Source organism: Amia ocellicauda, chromosome 13, assembly GCF_036373705.1.
Source record: "Amia ocellicauda isolate fAmiCal2 chromosome 13, fAmiCal2.hap1, whole genome shotgun sequence".
NCBI classification, from domain to species: Eukaryota; Metazoa; Chordata; class Actinopteri; order Amiiformes; family Amiidae; genus Amia; species Amia ocellicauda.
In genome coordinates this window covers 28,559,440-28,582,260 of record NC_089862.1, presented here as the reverse complement: position 1 = coordinate 28,582,260, position 22,821 = coordinate 28,559,440, and the positions used below count along the sequence as shown (strand labels likewise).

The 22,821-nt window shown below is 40.3% G+C and overlaps 3 protein-coding genes across 9 annotated transcripts; 1 reads left to right on the top strand and 2 right to left on the bottom strand.

The window, feature by feature from the left end:
• Nucleotides 1-747: 747 nt before the first annotated feature.
• On the bottom strand, nucleotides 748-5,813 carry LOC136766285 (kelch-like protein 10). Its single transcript, XM_066719660.1, has 5 exons — nucleotides 5,653-5,813; nucleotides 4,206-4,695; nucleotides 2,835-3,452; nucleotides 1,563-1,712; nucleotides 748-1,143 (listed from the first exon to the last, which is right to left on the bottom strand). The coding sequence occupies exons 1-5, from the start codon at nucleotides 5,796-5,798 to the stop codon at nucleotides 814-816; spliced, it is 1,734 nt and encodes a 577-aa protein (XP_066575757.1). The 5' UTR covers nucleotides 5,799-5,813; the 3' UTR covers nucleotides 748-813.
• A 2,007-nt stretch (nucleotides 5,814-7,820) lies between these two features.
• On the bottom strand, nucleotides 7,821-13,438 carry LOC136766715 (probable pancreatic secretory proteinase inhibitor). 5 transcript variants are annotated; one of them, XM_066720450.1, is made up of 5 exons: nucleotides 13,322-13,438; nucleotides 10,305-10,441; nucleotides 10,013-10,044; nucleotides 9,794-9,906; nucleotides 7,821-7,933 (listed from the first exon to the last, which is right to left on the bottom strand). In XM_066720450.1, the coding sequence occupies exons 2-5, from the start codon at nucleotides 10,351-10,353 to the stop codon at nucleotides 7,888-7,890; spliced, it is 240 nt and encodes a 79-aa protein (XP_066576547.1). In that variant the 5' UTR covers nucleotides 10,354-10,441; nucleotides 13,322-13,438; the 3' UTR covers nucleotides 7,821-7,887. The 5 variants fall into 5 exon arrangements, with proteins under 5 accessions (XP_066576547.1, XP_066576546.1, XP_066576544.1 ...); XM_066720449.1 differs by having other exon boundaries at nucleotides 10,305-10,465; nucleotides 13,322-13,422; XM_066720447.1 differs by lacking the exon at nucleotides 13,322-13,438 and adding an exon at nucleotides 12,473-13,017 and having other exon boundaries at nucleotides 10,305-10,465.
• Nucleotides 13,072-22,697, top strand: nipsnap3a (nipsnap homolog 3A (C. elegans)). 3 transcript variants are annotated; one of them, XM_066720444.1, is made up of 6 exons: nucleotides 13,072-13,209; nucleotides 18,867-19,074; nucleotides 19,696-19,854; nucleotides 20,305-20,454; nucleotides 20,820-20,906; nucleotides 21,476-22,697. In XM_066720444.1, exons 1-6 carry the CDS (start codon nucleotides 13,132-13,134, stop codon nucleotides 21,550-21,552), a joined length of 759 nt encoding a protein of 252 aa, XP_066576541.1. In that variant the 5' UTR covers nucleotides 13,072-13,131; the 3' UTR covers nucleotides 21,553-22,697. The 3 variants fall into 3 exon arrangements, with proteins under 3 accessions (XP_066576541.1, XP_066576540.1, XP_066576542.1); XM_066720443.1 differs by having other exon boundaries at nucleotides 20,245-20,454; XM_066720445.1 differs by lacking the exon at nucleotides 21,476-22,697 and having other exon boundaries at nucleotides 20,245-20,454; nucleotides 20,735-20,823.
• The last annotated feature ends 124 nt before the right edge of the window (nucleotides 22,698-22,821 follow it).

Here is a 22,821-nt window from a genome sequence, read left to right as displayed (position 1 = left end):
TTTTTCTGGGTAAATTAAATGTAACTCAAAAGCTAGCATTCGAACCCATTAAGATTCTGCACAAATGCCATCAGCTGGTACAACATTTAATGACTGAGTATAAGGTTCCCTGAGCCTCTGGGCATTTGAGGTGATCTGTAGATTGTATTTATAGTTTTGAAAACCAGAGAGGGATTAAAATCTACGACAAGTGCCATTCACACCTGCAGTACAGACACATTTGAAAACGCTTGACCACCAAGGATGAACATTTTCTAAATAAAACAACAACCAAAACCCTTTGATTTCACACGGAAGACCAAACCAAAGAATAGGATGTCTACAATTAAAAAGCAAAACCTGAGTACATTATGAAAAGAGATTGAAGTCTTTGGTTTGTGTTTATCATCACATGATGTCCTTTTAACTATTTTAAACTAATGTGCTTTCTGAATTAAACTCAGAAAAAGCTGTTAATGACCCAAACAAAGCTGATTCTTTTCTTCTGAGTGTTAAACCATGACATTAATGACATGTTCTCCCCTCAGATCCTATGTTAACTGCCACTTTAACTGCAAATTTAAGCTTCTGTTGTGAACATTTTCCCTGTATGCATTGTTACCAACCATGAGAACGAAGCATTTTCTGATAATTAGGATGCAGGCAAATTGTAACGATCACTGAGTAAAGAAAAATAAAATGATCAACAAATAAGGGCACTTCCTAGTCAGGGATATGAGGAAATGTGTTTATTCTAGGGGTCAAGAGGTGAGGAGAGTCTAGGGTATGTCAAACAGACAGAAGGCTGTTGGTGGAGGAGGGTTTGGTCTCGTCTCACTGAGATCCGGGCAGCAGGGCAACTCGGGGAGCGATGTAGTCGGCCACGTTGGGCAGTCCTGGCACCACACAGCAGCTGAGTGCGCTGCGGAAGATGCCCATGTTGTTGGCATTGGACCACTGATAGGTTTCTCTGTCATAGTACTCCACAATGTTGGTGGTGGAGGAGCCGTTGAAGCCACCCACCACGAACAGGAGGTCGTCCACCACCTCAATGCCAAAGTTGCTGCGTGGGTTGTACATCTCAGGTATAGAGCGCCAGCTGTTTGTCAGCGGGTTGTAGGCCTCAACACTCTGCAGCCGGTGTATCCCGTCAAAGCCGCCCACCTGCCACAGGGGTTGGAGGTCAGAGGTCAGTAATAATAATAATAATAACAACAACAAAAATAACAATAACACAAGGCATTAAAATAAGCGCCCCTGCAATAGTTTAGTTCAGTTATCCTATAGCACGGCATACGGATATCATATAGTATACATACTGAATATAAGTGCATGCCATTTGTGTCAGGTTCTGAATTATGTGCAAGACCAAGCCACCAGAATGCTGCTGTGTCATTTAGAATATATCTGTTTAACAGGAATCACATGTTTAACTGAATAGGATTGAAGGCTTTAGTTTGACAACTCAGGTATATAATCAAAAGCAGGTTTTGCCAAAGACCTGCACTGGTAGCTGTAATATAACCCCCTGTCCCCCATCATGCTATCAGTGTTTGTGCTGACTTCTTGCAGGGAGTCCTCACCGCGTACAAGAGGTCCTCATAGGCGATCACGCCCACTCCGCTGCGCCTGCTTGTCATGGGGGCGATCATGGTCCACTGGTTAGTCTCTGGGCTGTACGTTTCTGCTGAGAAGTGACACTCGTTCCCGCTGAAGCCCCCACATATGTACACCTAGCCAGGGAGGAAGCAAGGCAAGTATCTGAACCCATGCAAGGAAGGAGAGTTCTGTCATTTTGAAGCAGAGAATTGCCATAACTACCTTAAATAAGCCATGCTAGCACCTCTACCCTCATGAGTTACACACCAGCATGTAAACACAGCCAGTGAAACTTCTGAGCTTCTGCTTTTGCAGTCACTCACATTTAAAGGCTCAGCCCAGAATACTGCCTGGACAAAATCTGGTGTGTTTGAATGACAATGCAAAAGTGTATTCTTCTCTGTCCTCCTGTAAAGCACTGTTCTCTCTGTGTATGGAGACTCTTTGGGGATTGCTTTGCCTGTGAGCCCTGTCTCATCTGTTGTTGCTCAGTGACTTAACAATCCAGGGACTTAATGAGGAGTAATAAGACTACAAGGACTGGAATAAGAGAGAGTTTTCTTCTTTTCATTCCACCTGAGCTGGTCATTACTTCATTAGATAAATGATTTCCTTAATTAGATCAATTTAATGTTTCTTTTCCCCAATTCATCCTTCGTGATTCAAACAAGGACAGTCAAAATCAGTTCCTGGAGGACCACAGTATCTTCTGCGTTTCTACCCAACTCCCAGCATCTTCATAGGTGGTGAACTGGATCAATTGAATACTTCTGGTCAGCCTCCAAAAAGTCCTGTCTGTGCCTGTAATACTGTAACTTAAGGCCATCAATGATAACAACGAAAACAATTCTCTTAAGAACATAAGAACATAAGAAAGTTTACAAATGAGAGGGGGCCATTCGACCCATCGTGCTCGTTTGGTGTTCATTAATATCTAAGTGATCCAAGGATCCTATCCAGACAATTTTTAATGTTCCCAAACTTTCAGCTTCAACCACTTTGCTGGGTAGTTTATTCCAGATTGTGACGACTCTCTGTGTAAAGAAGTGTCTCCTGTTTTCCGTTTGCATAGGCCAGTTAGAGAAAATGAAATAAATTTGAGCAATAGAGTTCTAGAAGACACCACAGTTGCCCCAGGATCTGAGTTTCTCATCCCTGCTCTGTAACATGGTGGCCCTTTCATGACTGAGACTAGACCACACCCCATGTCCTGTGAGCGCTGGCTGATGGCACAGCGCCACAGGGAGGCCACTCACCTTGCCGTGCAGGGTGGTGGCGCTGGCATCGCTCCTCTGCTCGTGCATGGGTGCGATCAGGGTCCACTGGTTGGTCTCGGGCTCATAGCGCTCAGCCGTGTTGACCCTTACATAGCCATTAAAGCCGCCCATGGCATAGATGAAGCCGTCCAGCACAACCACGCTGACGTAGCAGCGTCGGGAGTGCATGGGTGCCACCTCGTGCCAAGTGCGGGCCACAGGATCGAACTTCCGCACGCTGTTAAAGTGATTCACGCCGTCAAAGCCGCCCACGCAGTACACCCAGCCCTTGAGGTAGGCGGCCCCGTGGTAGGCCCGTGGGCTCTCCTCCGGGATGGTGACATTCAACCAGCGTTTACCCCTTGCGTCATATGCCTCCATGGCATTGGTGGGGTTGCCTACACTCCAGCCCCCGATTGACAACATGATGTCACAGGGTTGCCGCGGCCTGGTCATGAGTTTGCGGAAGTCCAAGTCGGAGGGGCCATTTATGGTGCGGTAGTGGCTGGCCTTGAGCGCATTGATGACTGTGGCCTTGCACTCTTTGGTCTGCTTCACCAGCTCGTTGTCCCTGACTTTGGTAATGATATGCTGTAACTCCATGAGTGCCATCCGCACCTGCAGGACAAGGAAGAAGAGAAATTAATGAGGCCTGCTGGTCAGTTCCTCTACAGTGAACGCACACCTCCAATGTACACAGCAGACACTGCAAGATCAGCTGGGCATCTTGTCAAACCAGATGATGTACAGTGGAGAGGAGGAGGCCAAGCACAATCAAAGACACAGCTATGATTTCTGATCATCTCGACTTATGAAGGGATGACAGGATCATAATGGTGATCACAAACAAGTAGGAGATCAAAATCTGATAGGTGGGCAGGAATTATCCTAACCTTAACCCTTTCTTCATAATCCATATTCACTCTTAGATAAACTTGACCTCTACAGGGATTAGTGAAGGGTTTCTTTTCTGTGTTTTCATTATGCTTAAATCCCCTAAAGCATTTTAATTTATCCCAGTACTTTCTACAGTGTCTCAAGAGGTCAGAGTTCTTGTTCAGCACATTCTAAAAACTGAACAATTTAACTATGGAAGAACGAGCCTTTATTGTAACAGTGCTGACCTTATTGGACGAAGCACACATCATTTTCATGTAAAATAAATAATTTTAAATAACATGAGAGACCTTTCATTGACTGCAGTGTGGGAGTCAGTTTCCACACAGATAAATAACTGGCTGATTTAATAGACCTTGATTTTACAGCAAGCTGCATGGATACAGCTTCTCTCTGTTTATTTCATATCATATCATCTTCTATATGTGTTGTGGTTTTGTGCACTGGGGACTATTGTGTCCTTCTCAGACTGACCTTGGGCAGCAGGACGGAGATGTGGCCGCGCCGCTCACTGGGCGCGTGGTTGATCCAGCGCAGGATGGCCTCAAAGACCACGTCCTCCTGCTTGATGTTGAGGTCATCCTTCTCAATGATGTTGAGCAGCTGGTCCAGGGAGAGCTCCAGGAAGTCGTTGGAAGCCTCGACCAAGTCCTCAAAGTGGCGCAGGATGTAACGGTGGGCCGCCGACTGGAGCTCGGAGCAGAAGTAAAATTTTGCATAGTGCCAGATGCCAATGCAATTCTCAAGGCACAGCTGAGACTCCAGGAAGTTGCAGCAGTCCTGCAGGAGGCCCAGCACTGCAAACTGGTCGGCCGCTACTAGCAGCTCCTGTACGTTGTCATTGGTGATGGGTACAGCACGGGTGTAGGCATACTGGATAAGGAGTTTCATCATCTCTGGGGAGACACCGGGGATGCTGTACTCCCTCCTGTCTGTGTTACTCCAGCTCCCGGTGAACAGGACTCTGTGAGGGCAAGACAAACAACTTCTTCCTCAGTCCCCCTCTCCACTTGAGTTGGGGACGGGGGAATCCTGGGACTCCACAAATCACACAGCACAGCAGGGACATGTGAGAGCCCCTTGTGCAGCAGAGTCCTAGATCTTGGGCTTTCCTTTTATACGTTTTAATATTCCATTCTGTTTCATCTATATAAATTCTGTAGTAACGGGATTGTAAAAATATTGATCATACTGCCATACAAAGAGTCTTTATTTTCTGTTCCTTAGTAATTGAATGTGAACAGATAATAATAGGGATGTATTACAGCAGGGTACCTCAAGGCTGCTCCTCTTTAATCTCCCTTTGTATCTGGTTTTCATTCCAGCTGAGGTCTCGGGGGGCCTAAGCATATCAAACCCTTACCTTACACTATATGTTTTTCATTAGTTCTGGATGGGAATTATACTGTATTGAACTCCCACTTGTAATGTTTCAGATTACAGGAAACAATCAATGTCTTGCTCTGTGCTGGGCCTAGTACAGGAAGTTAAATTCTAGAATCCAGTTCAGTATTCATATAACTTAGGTTTGGGGTCATCAATCTAGATATACTACAGCTGATTGAATTGACATGTTCTGTGTGAGAGTTTAAAGGCAAATTAATAATGACCTGTCTGAAGTGTAAGTATGTTGTGTGTCAAGGTTCTTCATTTACCTCAACGGTATATCACACCACTGTATCTGTATTTATAGTTTGGCATGGGCCCAGTGTTGGCCTAAGTTAAGAGCTGAAAACTTTTTATAGTCTAATCAACCAAATACTTCAGTACAATGAGTTCAGCTTTATGTTAGCATTGTAGGTACCAGTCGCCTTAAGTTACACAATGTAGGTATCAAGTTGAACACTAATATCTGTATATATATATATATATATATATATATATATATATATATATATATATATATATTTGTATTGCTCACCGAAAATAGCTGCTGCTGCCACACAAGATGATCTTGTGGGCATTGAATGCAGTGCCCTCCACCATTATTACCACATCAGACAGCTGCCCCTTCAGCCACAGCTCTTTATATACTGTGCGGGTCGTGGCACTCATTGTGCGCTCCATACTGCAACTCTGAACACTTGTTGAAGTGGATGTCTCTTCCATATTGACTGGTTCACTACTGTGGAATGTTTGCTTGTAACTTTATTTTCTAGTGCTCTCAGAGTTCTAGAACTCACTGGCTGGTTTATGACATCGTAATAATCAGATGAGGTCATATGAAGCCCACTGCATTTCTGTATCCTGCAACCAGGTCTGCACTCCGTCATCATCATCATCATCAATGATCAGGTCTTCTGGTTTTCAGGCTAACTAATATTTCCAATGTAGAAATGGACCAAGATTCACATGATGTTTAAAACACATATTATTGGCTGTGTGACAAAAAAAATTATGTTTGTTAGTGTATTCCAAGTGTTGTATGTATTCTATTAAGGATTCCCCAAAATATCGAACATTTTTAACCGCCCAATTAGGCAACCCTGGTTGTGCACCGCATTTATAATATACTGTACTTCCTGGTATAACTTATGTACATTAAAAGAACTCTTAACTTAAAGGCTTTTATCTCAGATAAGATCATTCCATCTTACTCCAGCTCTGGAACTGGTCAGTTTGAAAGTTTTTAATATTAACAAATCAGGTGTACTGTAATATTAGACCATATCCAATTCAGATTAATCTGACAAATGTATGATCACAAGGGTCGCCATCAAATTAACATTTCCATGAAGACCTTTCCTTTTTCTAGCACAGCTGAACTGTGCTTTAGATAGAGCTTGATTTATCCACTAATGAACACAGTTTTTCTATGGACTCACCCAGTATATTAACAGAAATCCCTCTTTATTTTCTGAAATGTTAATATATTGCTTGCCACATACTGCTTTTACAAATACTTTTCTGCTTCCAATTCTCTTTAAGATCTTGGTTTCCCCTTTTTGAGGGAATCAGTGCCTAGGAATGCTAACAACACATTATCTACAGCAGTCACTAGTACAGTTTCATGTGCATGGTCATTGAGGAACTGCATGTCTTTCACTGTTTGTCTGTGAATGAGGTTACTGTTTTACTGTGGTATAGTTCAACCTTGATACCCAGAAGAAGAAAGCCTCTGGATTATTTTTGACTCTTCAATTACATATTGCTTTTATCAAATAAGATATATTTCATAGTAGTTCTAAGAATATTACAAAATAATGTAATAATGTAACCCATGAGCAGCAACTTATTTAAAGTCAAACAATATTGATTACAATTATTTGTTTGGGCCCCACCTATTTTTGTACATGGTTAACAATACAGGATACTGTTACACAGCAGTGAATAAACAAACTAATATGAATATCATATATAAAGCTACATCTTTAGAACTGAGCAAACATGCAGTATTATCACAGTCTCTATTTGAATGCATCCCTTAAACCATATTATATGTTTACTGGCATATACTGGCAATTAACCAGTATTGCTATATAATTTTGAATATGCTTTCATAGAAAAAACATGTGGCTTGTGTCACTGCGTAAAACAGACAAGCAGAGGCAGTATTGATCTAGTACAACATCAGTTCTCAATGTGTTGCATTCAGGGCCTTTCTCGGCAGCAGTGTCTGATTGCTTTGTAAACATCGTTGACTATCTGTATTCATGAATATTTTATTTTCCACAAAATGGCTGTTATGGCAAGTTCAAGTGTATTACTGAACTTTGTTCATTCTCTGTGTAGGTAAGATGAGTAAAACATGAAATTAAATAGAATATGCTGTTACAGCTACATTTTGGTGGAATAGACTGGACCTTGTAAATTAATAATAACGTATGTGTATTAATACTTATAATGGCTTATTTATACTACGCAGTTCATTATGATTATAAACACTGGAGACCGTTTCATCTTAAAAAAAATATGAAGTAGTATGTGTGTGTATATATATATACATATGGAGTGGTGGGTCTGAGTGCAGAAATTATTTCACACAACTGGTGTGATTTCCTACCATTGATCATGTTTAAGCTTCTGGTTAAATTAAATGTAACTCAAAAGCTTTAATTAGCACCAATTAAGATTCTGCACAAATGCCAATAAAGATGCATTCCTTTATTCACACACATGTGGAAGGTTCAAGCTGAAACAATGGGATGAGACGCCTTCAGCAGCTTTCCTCCTTCACAATCATGATGTCTGCCTTGGTTTCCCTGAAAAAAGGAGACCATTATGAAATCATCCATCAATTTTTGAAACTGCTTATCCTAGTGAGGGTCACAAGGGATGCCAAAGCTGATCCCGGCAGGCATAGGGCGCAAGGCATGAATATACCCAGGACAGGACGCCAGTCCATCACTGGACAACACACACAGGGAAATTTAGATAGGCCAATTCACCTTACCTACATGCAGTGGCGATTCTAGAGTCTGTGGTGGTCCTAGGCAGAACAATCGATCGGGGCCCATAGGCGGGGGGGCTGGGGGGGATGCTGACAGAGTTTTCTCCGGTGAGAGCGGGGGGGGCGTTGGCATTGCGGTCGATGCTGTTTATTCAATTTTGTTGCCACTCGGGGGCCCCCTTCAGTCTTGGGGCCCCAGGCAGCTGCCTGGCTTGCCTGGCCATAAGCTGCGCCTCTGCCTACGTGTCTTTTGGACAGTGGGAGGAGACTGAAGTGCCCGGAGAAAACCCACGCGGACACGGAGAGAACATGCAAACCTGGGACCCCTGGAGCTGTGAGGCAGCAGCGCTAACCACAGCGCCACTGTGCCTTTTAATAAAATCCTTAATATTTTTAGGTGCCAGGTTTTACTTACACTTGATTGTAAAAATATATATGCCATATAATGTGTGGTGTTCACACTCAAGGTTGTCAATGTTTTGGAGCAATGCATGTATCCATACACCGATCAGCCATAACATTATGACCACCTCCCTAATATTGTGTACGTCCCCCTTTTGCAACCAAGACAGCCCTGACCTGTCAAGGCATGGACTCCACTAGACCTCTGAAGGTGTGCTGTGGTATTTGGCACCAAGATGTTAGCAGCAGATCCTTTAAGTCCTGTAAGTTGAGAGGTGGGGCCTCCATGGATCAGACTTGTTTGTCCAGCACATCCCACAGATGCTTGATTGGATTGAGATCTGGGGAATTTGGAGGCCAAGTCAACACATTGAACTTGTGATTCATCAGACCAGGCCACCTTCTTCCATTGCTCCGTGGTCCAGTTCTGATGCTCACGAGTTACATTATCACTTAGTAGATGTTCTTATCCAGGGCGACTTACATTTCTACCCATTCAAACAGCTGGGTATTTTTACTGCAGCAATCTAAGTGAAATACCTTGTTCAAGGATACAACAGCACTTCTCCACCCAGGATTTGAGCCCCCCCAACCTTCCGGTTATGAGTCCAGAGCCCTAACCACTACTCCACAGTGCTCTGACCCAGTCATCTAGCCATCACAATTTGGCCCTTGTCAAAGTCGCTCAGATCCTTACGCTTGCCCATTTTTCCTGCTTCTAACACATCAACTATGAGGACAAAATGTTCACATGCTACCTAATATATCCCACCTACTGACAGGTGCCATGATAACGAGATTATCAGTGTTATTCACTTCACCTGTAAGTGGTCATAATGTTATGGCTGATCAGTGTATACTTCGTATTAAATGTGTTTTATTATATGAATGCAGGTGGCAAATACCTGGACACTACAACAATATAACACGATCAGCTTAAATTGGACCTTTGATGTATATTTTCATATGTTATAAAGAGATGGGTCTAATGTATGTTATCATCTTAAAGTCAGAACACGAACCACAAGCAGCACCAAACTTGGAAAATATCCTCACACTGCCACCCACCCTGCTTAGATTTACCAAGCAGAAACATAATACAAACTCTGCATTTACAATTTTTTCTTCTTGTAAATCAGTAAATCTTTTTAACATATTAGCTCACCTGATCAAAAACTGAAATCATCATATAGCATAATTTAAACTAATTATTAAACAAATACAACTATAACACACTGGCACTCATTGAAAAAAAAAAAAGAGGACTTACAGTCTTGTGACACAGAGTGCACACTCGTTAGGGTAGGTGTTCCCATCTGTCCCACAGACTGGAGAGAAGTTGAGAGGACAAGCATGATGGACACTCAAGTCCATACAGATAGGCTGTCAACAAAAATTGTGTTTTTGAGAAGTTGTAAACTGCGTACAGTTAACAGCAGTACATTTGCATTTAAAAATATGATATGAAGAAATATGAATACCAGTTTACCTTTCTGTACTGCGCAGCTTTTTTCTCAGCATCTGAAACAAACAGCCAACCATAACTAAGACACATGGAACTTTGTCTCAAGTACAATATGCATTGTTTTACTATCATTTTAAGTGCAAGAAAAAAAAACATCAATGTCCACATTGCTTTCAAATGAAATGTTCCTATTCTGTTTGAAACACTAACACTTGAATACAGTATACAACTCTAATTTGATTGTGCTTCTTAATTTACAAATGAAAGCTGAATTGATTTGAAATAATACTACACATATAAGAAAATGATATCTCACCTGTGGCCAGAAGACCAACCATAAGCAGCAACAGAATTTTTACAGCCATGTTGTCTCACAGGGAACTTTGATATGTTCCAGATGCAGTGCTCAGTCCTGTTTCAATCCAAGGCTTGTGTGGGAATTATAACACCTGTCTAAGAAGGGTATCTATTTACCTGCTGATAAAAGTTATTGCTTTATTACAGACCTTTGAGTTGTGTTTGTTTTTAAGCTCTTGGCATGCAATACAATTTTGAATATTATTTTTTATGTTTTTTGCAACTGCCTGTATCTTGTGTATCTTTGCCCGCAGACTTCAGAAAAAGATCTACGGTTACTGTTTAACTCACTGATTTTCCAAAGCAAAGCAAAGATTGTTGCAAAATAGAAGCCGGCCAGCTTTTTGTCTGATGAAATAGTACTTTGAAATGTGGAAATCTACTTTAAGAAAAACAGTTATGGATTTGTGTGAAAGCAACAGCAATCTGCTGGAGTCATTGTTTTCTGGTCCTGTGAAATGATTTGTCATGATGAATGCACCCTGTAAACAAACAAACTAAACTGCTACACAGTTAAATCATGAAAGAATACATCTACTATATTACTAATACCTATTATATTAATACTAATAGTTCAAGGATTAGCCTATAAATAGACAATCCTTGCATCCTTATACAACACAAAAACAGAATGATTTACCTTTCTCTCTATACCCTTCTCACTTCTTCGACATTGTTTACTGAGAGGTGAGTTCATTCTCGTTTCAAAAAGAAGCCTATTTTCACGACCTTGTAAAAGTACCTGTTGTTACTGTGTTGATACCCTTCCTTATGTGCATCAACAGCTGCAGCAGTACAGCTGGCTCATTGTTTAATTCCTTTATTGAGTTCTGGGGGTGGAAATACCAACGCCCAGTTTTAGCTGAGCATAAGCTGAAATACAGCTGGCTGAATAGTTCTGCTAATAATAGTCTGGATAGTTGAACAGTGGACAATTATCTCCAAAGCCCTTATCCAACTTCAGTAAAAGAGGAATTTGTATGGCATATAATATAGCAACACATAATTCATATATATATACACTGATCAGCCATAACATTATGACCACTGACAGGTGAAGTGAATAACACTGATAATCTCGCTATCATGGCACCTGTCAGTGGGTGGGATATATTAGGCAGCAAGTGAACATTTTGTCCTCAAAGTTGATGTGTTAGAAGTAGGAAAAATGGGCAAGCGTAAGGATCTGAGCGACTTTGACAAGGGCCAAATTGTGATGGCTAGACGACTGGGTCAGAGCATCTCCAAAACTGCAGCTCTTGTGGGGTGTTCCCGGTCTGCAGTGGTCAGTACCTATCAAAAGTGGTCCAAGGAAGGAAAAGCCGGCGACGGGGTCATGGGCGGCCAAGGCTCACTGATGCACATGGGGAGCGAAGGCTGGCCTGTGTGGTTCGATCCACCAGACCAGCTATTGTAGCTCAAATTGTTGAAAAAGTGAATGCTGGTTCTGATAGAAAGGTGTCAGAACACACAGTGCATCGCAGTTTGTTGCGTATGGGGCTGCGTAGCCGCAGACCAGTCAGGGTGCCCATGCTGACCCCTGTCCACTGCCGAAAGCGACTACAATGGGTACATGAGCATCAGAACTGGACCACGGAGAAATGGAAGAAGGTGGTCTGGTCTGATGAATCACGAGTTCAAGGTGTTGACTTGGCCCCCAAATTCCCCAGATCTCAATCCAATCGAGCACATGTGGGATGTGCTGGACAAAAAAGTCCGATCCATGGAGGCCCCACCTCGCAACTTACAGGACTTAAAGGATCTGCTGCTAATGTCTTCACACCTCCAGAGGGCTGTTTTGGTTGCAAAAGGGGGACCCACACAATATTAGGCAGGTGGTCATAATGTTATGGCTGATCGGTGTATTATATTATGGTATATTCTAAATATAATAATATATCAATACCTTTTCAGTATGAGATGACATTATAATTATAAAATGACTAAGGTGTGTATTTCCAATTTGGGAGATCAACTATTTGGGGTGTAAGGATAAAATCAGCAAGTTGGGCTTGAATATAGATTGATTTGTACAAATTTAAAAATATGAAAACCCTTTTCAAAAATAAAACAATCTTTACAGTTATTTCTCAGAAGTTAGGAATGATCTCAGAAGTACAGCATCACCTGTGAAAAGAGGAGACTACTTGGAGACTTGATTGAGGTCTTCAAAATCATGAAAGGCATCGACCACATCAAACCAGAGGAGCTTTTCCAGATCAGCAGGGACACACGCACCCGGGGACACAAATGGAAATTGGGCTTCAAGGCATTCAAGACAGAAAACAGGAGACACTTCTTCACACAGAGAGGCGTCACAATCTGAACAAACTCCCCAGCGATGTGGCTGAAGCTGACAATTTGGGAACATTAAAAATAGACTGGATAGGATCTTTGGATCACTTAGTTATTAATCAATACCAAACGAGCACGATGGGGGGAATGGCCTCCTCTCTTTTGTAAACTTGTTCTTATGTTTTAATGTAGATATAATATTTATTTAATAAAGTCTGTATGACAATTTTTAAGTTGGAAGGCTCATTTAATGCAAGGTTTCGTTTTTTTTTTGTTAACTAATAAACAAGTAAAGAGATAATTTACAGCACCGCTTATACAGTTCACATATTCACATGTTCAGTAATACAGCTCATAGGGCCACTCGATGGTTTCCTCTTTCTCTGCAGGCACACGCCAAACCGCGTTCGACTTCCCTCTCGCTTTCCGTAGTTCAAATACAACTACAGCCGCAGACTCCTTGACTGGATCACAAAGTAAAGCTGAAAATAATGTTCACGATTAGAAACGCGCTCCGTAGAGGCCACTGTCTCACACAGAAAATCAAATTAACGAAGACGACGAAGCAGGTGAGCTGACATGTTGTTATATTGTTTGCCAAGAGAAAGACATTATTATACTATAGGCTATGTGAAAAAAGTCACGCACTTTCTAGCTGGCAATAAGTTACAGGCTACTTACTTTACTTATGTCAAGTTGACATCGATTCGTTTTTCGTAAAGCGTAAAAAGACCTACATTAGTGCAGGCTGGGCTCTGATCGGGATGAAGCTCCATGTTTTTCTGCACGTCTGCCTGGGCATGATGGACGTGTGCCCGCTGGGGGTGGCACCCAGTGACCCAGCCGTCCTGCTTTACAATGGGCTTAACATGCGCGTTTTCACACACATGATCTCAGCGGAGAAGAAGCATTTGTTTCGAGCAGTTTAATGAGATGATCTGATCACATTTTCCCATGTGTTTACACTTCTTACAAAACTGTAAAGCCAGAGCTGTACATAGCAAATGATATGTCACACATACAGTACAGTGTAATGTCGTAGGAATTCAACTATACACTGGATTTGTAGCTCATAGTTATTGCTCTAAGATGTGCATAATGTATATCATTATTTTAGTGTATTTAAACTGTTCTAGGTTAATGTATTTATTTTGTGGTGGTATGTTTATCAGTCTGTAAAGGGCTCTGTGGCTATTTGCAAATGCGCTTTACAAATATAAATGTGCTTTTTTCTGGACCTGTAAACAATACTAAGTTTAATTTTAACTCAAGTGGGTGGGATCTGCCAGGTTAATGGATTCAAGTTTTCTGACCCTGACTGATTACGGTTCAGAATTGTAAAACAAAGTATGATTGTGTGATCTACTGATTTAGGTTACAATGGAATCAATTAATCAAGTTAAAATAAATATTGCTTAGTTAGACTCAGAGGTGGGAAGAGTACTGAAAAATCCTACTCAAGTAGAAGTACTGTTACTTTGATTAAATGTTACTCAAGTAGAAGTAAAAGTACCGGTATAAAAAACTACTCAAGTAAAAGTAAAAAGTAGCTCATTTAAAAAGTACTTGGAGTACAAGTTACATAGTTACTTTTAACAAAGCATTGTCACATGATCTCCAAGCAAACACTAACATACACACACACACACACACACACACACACATTATATATACAGCTCTGGAAAAAAAGAGACCACTCCAATTTCAGAAATGAATGTTAAGTGGTCTCTTAATTTTTTTCCAGAGCTGTATATATTATTTTTTCCCCTCAATCATGGCCAGAGTGCAGAGCTATGTAACAATAAAGTCACAGTTCTATTGATTTAAAAGTTTGTGTTATTATTATTATTATTTCTAAATGACTGTAGCTGATATTTAAATATATAAATATAAATACAATCACAATGCCAACGTACCTAGAACACAAACAAATGTTGATATAAGTTTATTGTTAGTTTATTGTGGGGGGGGACATCACTGGTCAGGACAGGAGGCTATATTTGGGACAGAATGACGAATGACAAAGCGGAATGGGGAAAACAGAAGGAAAACACTAATCCTAAAATCATATATACATATATATATATATATATATATATATATATATATATATATATATATATATATACACTCACCTAAAGGATTATTAGGAACACCATACTAATACTGTGTTTGACCCCCTTTCGCCTTCAGAACTGCCTTAATTCTACGTGGCATTGATTCAACAAGGTGCTGAAAGCATTCTTTAGAAATGTTGGCCCATATTGATAGGATAGCATCTTGCAGTTGATGGAGATTTGTGGGATGCACATCCAGGGCACGAAGCTCCCGTTCCACCACATCCCAAAGATGCCCTATTGGGTTGAGATCTGGTGACTGTGGGGGCCAGTTTAGTACAGTGAACTCATTGTCATGTTCAAGAAACCAATTTGAAATGATTCGACCTTTGTGACATGGTGCATTATCCTGCTGGAAGTAGCCATCAGAGGATGGGTACATGGTGGTCATAAAGGGATGGACATGGTCAGAAACAATGCTCAGGTAGGCCATGGCATTTAAACGATGCCCAATTGGCACTAAGGGGCCTAAAGTGTGCCAAGAAAACATCCCCCACACCATTACACCACCACCAGCAGCCTGCACAGTGGTAACAAGGCATGATGGATCCATGTTCTCATTCTGTTTACGCCAAATTCTGACTCTACCATCTGAATGTCTCAACAGAAATCGAGACTCATCAGACCAGGCAACATTTTTCCAGTCTTCAACTGTCCAATTTTGGTGAGCTTGTGCAAATTGTAGCCTCTTTTTCCTATTTGTAGTGGAGATGAGTGGTACCCGGTGGGGTCTTCTGCTGTTGTAGCCCATCCGCCTCAAGGTTGTACGTGTTGTGGCTTCACAAATGCTTTGCTGCATACCTCGGTTGTAACGAGTGGTTATTTCAGTCAAAGTTGCTCTTCTATCAGCTTGAATCAGTCGGCCCATTCTCCTCTGACCTCTAGCATCAACAAGGCATTTTCGCCCACAGGACTCCTGTGACCTGGATGTTTTTCCCTTTTCACACCATTCTTTGTAAACCCTAGAAATGGTTGTGCGTGAAAATCCCAGTAACTGAGCAGATTGTGAAATACTCAGACCGGCCCGTCTGGCACCAACAACCATGCCACGCTCAAAATTGCTTAAATCACCTTTCTTTCCCATTCAGACATTCAGTTTGGAGTTCAGGAGATTGTCTTGACCAGGACCACACCCCTAAATGCATTGAAGCAACTGCCATGTGATTGGTTGGTTAGATAATTGCATTAATGAGAAATTGAACAGGTGTTCCTAATAATCCTTTAGGTGAGTGTGTATATATATATAATGTACATTTATGTACACTGCAAGTTGAACCTTACCTCAAAAAATAAACGGTGTAAATGGGCAACTGTATGTAAAATAATGCTATATCTTGAAACAACTGTAAATCACCCTTAATAAAGTGTCTAAATCTAAGTGCATAGAAATATTATAAGGAATATTAATAAGAAATTAACAGCGTAAAGACATGGACAGCATTATGATAATTAAGTGATTAACGCTTTTTATTTGCTTTGCAAACTTCAGAAAAATATATTTTTAATCAATTTCTTCACAGTAATTGCCAATCAAGAAGTAATTTCTATTTTATTCCATTTTAATATTAAGGCAATAGGTTTGATTAATACAAATATGAAGTATTGTGCATTTTTCTGCAGTAGATAAGGTTTTTTAGTTTTTAAAGTAAATGAGGAAGGGCATGGTTCTTTGTTGTCAATGCAGAAAGTGGTATCATGGAGCTTGCCTTTCAACAAACATCATCAAACCTCCAAAGTATTTAATTTGTGAAAACAATCCTATTATGTTTTCAGTGCATGTTCGGTATTCCAGGCCTGTCATTTCATGTCATTCCACTTTTATTTGTATTATTTTAAAGAAAGTGTATTCAGGATTCCTGTGTGGGATTTGATATATAGACCGCCCTTCTGTTTTCCCCATTGTAGTCAATGGGCATTCGTTTTAGTCTGTCCCCTGTATTTTACAGAAACATCTCTTTCCAAAGATTAAGGGCTGGATTAAATCAAAACTTTGACCCACCTGCTAAAAGCTAACTACAAACCTGTACATCATAGTGGTTACATTTCTGATTAGAAGAAAGAGGGATCTGACTAAAAATAAAGCCGCAACTGAGGACAGCTCTGTCGTTTTCTATTGGCGGGCGGGTCAAAGTTTTGATTTAATCCCAGCCTAAGTACGGGTGTGTAATGTGTGATATTGTCTGATATTTCGTCAGCATTGTTGAATGATGTATTCATTGCAAGGCCGTAGCCATGGAGTCAACATTGAGGGGGACCAAATCTGTTTTTACAATAATGTCTAACAGTGCAATGATGTTCCTAGAGCAACATTAAATATGATGTCATAGGAACAACACCAACACAGCGATATCAGATCAGTCATCAATATTTGCTCCTTTTCTCACTCACCTCATGTCACCTGCTCTCCCTGCCCTGTCGGCATCCTCATGCTCTCTCTCGCCCTCTCTGTCTTTGCTCTGAATGCACCAGAGTAAACATGAAAGGGCATGTGCTCTGCACAGGTTGTGCCCTACCTGTGCACGTACCTGCGGATATGCAATACATGAAAGCTACTGCTGTCTACATCAATTACACACGCAGCGCAACATACTCTTTACACTTTACTCAGACTTCACATGGGCTTTCTGAGAAATATAACGTAATAAAGACAATGACGTTAGTTGAACATCCCCGTGAGCACCATTGTGGGTCGCTGGTGAATGTGTGGCTGATTAACTTTCCAGGTAACTTAGCTATGTGAGCTAACGTTAGTGATGGTTGAATGATTAGCACTCGCAAATGGGCCCATTTTCACCAAAAACTTTTATTTCCACTCCATGCAATTACTTACACTTTTAAGCAAAATATTATTTATTTCCACAATTACAGTTCCAGCTCAAAATGATGTATTGACGTTGACGTTAAAACTATCACAATCGACAGTGATATACTAGATAATACTAGAACCATAAGTTTAGTTATGATTATGGTTACATTTGCTAATGATTATTTTGAACAGCGGTGCATAGTTGCCGGTCGTAGCATGGCAAATTTGTATTTTATTTTTATATCAGTATATTGGGGGGGACATTTTTAACATATTTCAATATTGGGGATGTGTCCTGTGACTGTGTATACTACGTGAAAAGCGATACTCTCTAGGTGTATATCCATATAACCTGAATTACGTGTGGAATTGGCTTAATTATCATGTTTTGCCATGAAGCTCTTCAAATGTTTGCTCACTAATAGGGGTGTAACGATTACACACATTTTGATTCAGTTCAATTTTCGATTTTGTTATTTTCTTCACACACTTGACTCCAAATTAATAACTTTTTTTGAGAAAAATCCAAATTATTTTAACACTGCCCGCCAGGAAATCAACAATAACAGTATTAACAGTGCATTAACAGTAAGGTCTTATGAAACACAATTTAATGGACTAAGTAGCTCTGGATCTGCATGAACACTGTTCTGGAGTTTCATGATTGAATTCCTTATTGTTAGAAACTCGCTGAGCAGATCACGTTTTTTTCCTGAGTCTACAAAATGTGTATTTTTAAAAGTAGCGAAGTGCAATACTTAACTCAAAACATACTTAAGTAAAAGTAAAATTACCAAATTTGAAAAATACTCAAAAAGTACACGAAAAAGCTACTCAATTACAGGAACAATTGTAGTTGTAATTCGTTACTTTCCACCCCTGGTTAGACTTGTATGCGTATATGAATCGTGAGGTTTGGTGTGATCCTTATCAAATTGATGATGTAATGGAGAAGTGATTTAATGAGATTTATTCTATAGGGACTCATTGTTTTAACTGACATTTGTGAGTTTCTTGAAGCACTTAAGTCTGTTTCTCCCTGGGTTCATTAGCACAGTGCCATCCACATTGCAGGGTTGAACAGAGCTTTACATCTCCAAGCTGCTTGTGTGGTGTGATTTGGGTCTTATGTATGACTTTGTTTATTAATTTGTCAACAATTTGTATAGCATTATATCATAAAATATCTGCTTGATTTGCCATTCATTGCATAAAGTTAGTATAATATTATGAGTACAGTACCATGGCTTGTTTAAACAATAGCATTATTTTGCACCATTTTTGGTGTGTCTTCAATTTCCAGCTCCGGGCCCTTATCTCGACTGGGCCGCAACAACAGCATGGAACATTCTATGAGATCCGCACCTACTTCATCAAACCCGAGATGAACAATGCCTTTTTGAAGCTGACCAATGAGAAGATCGAGCTGCGCACTTCGCACTCCCAGCTGCTTGGGTACTGGAGTGTGGAGTACGGAGGCCTCAACAAGGTGGTTCATATTTGGAAATATGGTAAGAGATGAGCATAATAGATTGAGGAGTTTTGTTGTTTGTGTTTTTCTTCTTGTTTTTGTGTTTTTTCTTTTTGCAATTGTGTTTTGCACTTCAGGGCCACCGTAGCACACCCTTTAAAACATACTCATAAAGAACAATAATAGTAATCATGTGTACAAATAATAAAACTGAAACTGTAAAATCAGAAAACTGTTTGCAACAAACTCACATTATATACTTCTCATGTTTTTTCTATTGGTAAAAGGAAGAAACATATTTATTTCATTATGTACATATTAACCAGTAGTAGTACTCACCGAGACCAAAGTCTCGTTAACAATAGTGTCCTGATACAAATACTCAAACAAATCGGGTGAAAAAGTAAAATGCAGCAGCAGCCCAACATTTATGCACATTACTATATATATTTAGAGAGAGAGAAATCACACAGACTGTGTAGTTACTACCAACCGGTATAGTGCTCTGTATCAGCTGATTTCAGTTTACTGGGTAGCCTTTTAATTTCAAGGTATTGATGCTTGATTTGTCATGGGAGCTTCAAAGGCAGGTTAGGCCAGTGGGAATACATGTTGAAAAGTGCCAAGCAGGTAGCCTATAGGTGTTGTGTCTCTTTCTCAGACAGCTATGCCCACAGGGCCGCGGTGCGAGCTGCCCTGGCCCAGGACTCTCAGTGGGTGGAGCAATACATTTCCAAGGCCATGCCCATGCTTCGCTCCCAGGATAATGAGGTCACCTACTTGGTGCCATGGTGTCAGATAGAAATGCCACCAAAACAAGGTAGGGAGCAGCGACTATTGCACTGACCTTTTTAACACTTGACAAAGACAACAAATGTTTTGTGAGTCAATAGGTGAAGTGTAATTTGATTAACTAATAAACACTTCCTTAATTTGGATACTTTATTAATTATGCAGAAAACGAAATCTTACCAAATTTTGTGGATTAATCTTATATTTGAAGGTTGTATTTCAACATGAAAGCCATAGGCCTACTTGAAGTCCTCTTTCCTCTTTCCTACTTTTGGGGAAGTAGTGAGGTCATAGTCATAAGATTAAAAGCTTACACAGATATTTCAGCTTTGTTTATGCAAACCAGATAGAAAATATAACTTGTGTGTTATTGTGTGTGTTATTTGTCTCTATGGGTGTGGTGTTCGTCATGACAAAGCTTCCTGCTCAGATACAAGTGCAGCTCAGTGCAGCCGCTCATCCCTCGGTTTTTCCCCAGGTGTCTATGAGCTCGTTACATTCCAGATGAAGCCGGGGGGGCCGGCAGTGTGGGGCAAAGCATTCAGCAAAGCGATCAACACTCATGCCAAGGCCGGGTACTCCCACCTGGTCGGGGTCTTCCACACTGAGTTTGGTCTCCTCAACAGAGGTAAAGGCAGATATGATGTGAAAGCAGAAAAAAAAAAAAACCTGTATAAGACATCATTGGAGTTTTACCGCCTGCAATGCTAGAATCAGGTCACACTTTCAAAAGCATTCTCTTAGTCACGAAGCACCTGACATGTATTTGGAGAAAAGGTGGTAGATCTGCAGGAAACATCTGTTTGTTGATTTTCTCTTTCTTTCTTCCTTCTTTTTTTACAAGACTGATACATTTTGATATGAATTGCTACTGCACACTGAACCTTCCTCTCTCGGATGCATTCCAGTTCGATTCCCTGATGTTGCTTTAATGTGCACTGCCTGCATGTGCTTGTGACACGACTGACCCTGCTGCTGGTTGCCGTTTCACAGTGCACGTCCTGTGGTGGTACGAGGATCCGGACCAGCGAGCGGCGGCCAGGCACACGGCACACCAGGATGCCAGGGTCGTGGCAGCAGGTAAAGCAAGCCCGAGCTCTTTTTTACCTCTCTGGTCTCACCTTTCTCTTACTCTTGCACTTTACCCAACTGATCACGTCAACAGGTCAGTTTGAAATTGTGCTGCTGGGGCAATGTAAGTATGTTTGCAGGAACTGTTTAAATTTGTTGATTCTTGCTCTCTGTCAATTTCCCTCTCTAGTGGTTTTTGCCTTCTCTAGAGTAAATGAAAATGTATACCTTACTTTTGCACATTTATGTAACTATGTAAGCATGCATCTGTTTATTTATATACATAAGCTTGCATCTGTACTTTTTTTCATATGCAAGGAATTACAGCTCTAGGGTATGTAATAAAACTTGTATAGTTAAGTAAGTGCCTTTTTGAAACGTATACTCATCATTAAGTATTACATTGCATTCTGTATACATTCGGTCAGTTCAATTTTATATAAAACAAACTATAAATACAATGCAAAATATACCTGAAACAGGCTAACATTGTTTGCATTATTGAATTTTATGTCACAATTGGAATATTGAAGTGTATATTAAGAGTAATCATGATATCTTCTTTGATGTTTCCCCAGTGAGAGAGAGTGTCACTTACTTGGATTCCCAGAAGAACAAACTCCTGATTCCCACACCGTTTTCTCCACTAAAGTGATTTTCCCAAAGTAGATTTTTTGTGAAACACACAATTGCTTGAACTGTGAGGGCTAGAGGGCATCAATTTAAATCACTGTAAAACTATAATGTGTCTGGAATTGAACTCCTTTGAGCCTGATCAGCAATCCACAGGAGATTTAAGAGAGGATTCCTTGGAATTGGGGAGGATTTTAAGAACGCTAGACTGAAGACCATAGCAGTATTGAAAGAACATAATTGTATACCATACCTTATAGGGTCGAAAAGTTAATGGCGATACTGCTCATAAGACATCCCCACCTTCACTGGTACACATGTAAATTCTTTGTTTCTGCTTAAAACAGGTTTGTTACAGTGTAATATTTTGTGAGGTCCAATATTGAAAATGAAAGACAATGACAATCAAATCATCTATGTTAAAAAATATGCGGTTTATATGTTAATTTTTGTTTAATGGACTGTAATTAAAAAAAAAAAAAATCTTCACTTTATGATCCTCACAAAGAAATATATAATTGGGTACTGGAAGGTTGTTTTTTAACAATCTGTTTGTTCTAGTTTTACATTTTGTGGTAGTTTTTTTTACACTTCAACCTTGGAGTCACCATTTTTTAATCCACCTGATTCAATGCTAATAATCCACAAGCCAGCACAGGAGCGACATAAACAGCATACACGCTTCTACAAACCTGCACAAACCAGCCTCATCTCCTTGCAATGCAATGCAATGCACCACACACACACCAGACACAGTGGGCTCCTGGAAAGCCACAGAGGTCACTTAAACGAAGGGAATTCTGTCCCACTCTGAACCCACCAAGTCCTACACAGTCAGTTGTTTACCACCTGTGGAAGCATCTTGTTCACAGCTGGACTATATGGCAGAGGCCTTTGTCAAATATTTTGTATAACAGATGAGGAAATATTGATGATGTAACTCAAAGACACAAAGGGGTAATTTCTATCCTGTCTGGTGTTATAAAGGTGTAAGTAAGTGGAGTGAATTCTATGAACTGGCATTAATCCACCATAAAAAAAACAGATTATATATATAGATATATATCACACACATTTCCTGTTAAAAAAAATCTTGGTCAATGGATACTGTACACAATGTTACATATGTTCATTAAACCAACAAAGTCATTGCAACAAGTGAAAAAATGTGTCAAGTTTTATTTTGTAAATAAGTACGGGGTATAACAAGTAACATAGATATTCCCATACAGCCTCTTAATACTTTTTACGTAAACAGATAATATTAAAACATAAAAACATTGACCATCTT

Bases quoted from the DNA above. Each gene is read 5' to 3' on its own strand.
- LOC136766285 (XM_066719660.1), bottom strand. From the start codon at position 5,798: ATGGAGCGCACAATGAGTGCCACGACCCGCACAGTATATAAAGAGCTG. The intron at 1,713-2,834 runs GTGAGTGGCCTC...CTCCCTGGCTAG, and splicing joins CCACCACCCTGCACGGCAAG to GTGTACATATGTGGGGGCTT. The intron at 1,144-1,562 runs GTGAGGACTCCC...CCCCTGTGGCAG, and splicing joins ATGAGGACCTCTTGTACGCG to GTGGGCGGCTTTGACGGGAT.
- LOC136766715 (XM_066720450.1), bottom strand. From the start codon at position 10,353: ATGGCTGTAAAAATTCTGTTGCTGCTTATGGTTGGTCTTCTGGCCACA. The intron at 10,045-10,304 runs GTGAGATATCAT...TGTTTGTTTCAG, and splicing joins GGTTGGTCTTCTGGCCACAG to ATGCTGAGAAAAAAGCTGCG. The intron at 7,934-9,793 runs GTAAGTCCTCTT...TCCTTTTTTCAG, and splicing joins GCACTCTGTGTCACAAGACT to GGAAACCAAGGCAGACATCA.
- nipsnap3a (XM_066720443.1), top strand. From the start codon at position 13,132: ATGTTCACGATTAGAAACGCGCTCCGTAGAGGCCACTGTCTCACACAG. The intron at 19,075-19,695 runs GTAAGAGATGAG...TCTCTTTCTCAG, and splicing joins GGTTCATATTTGGAAATATG to ACAGCTATGCCCACAGGGCC. The intron at 19,855-20,244 runs GTAGGGAGCAGC...GTCATGACAAAG, and splicing joins AGAAATGCCACCAAAACAAG to CTTCCTGCTCAGATACAAGT.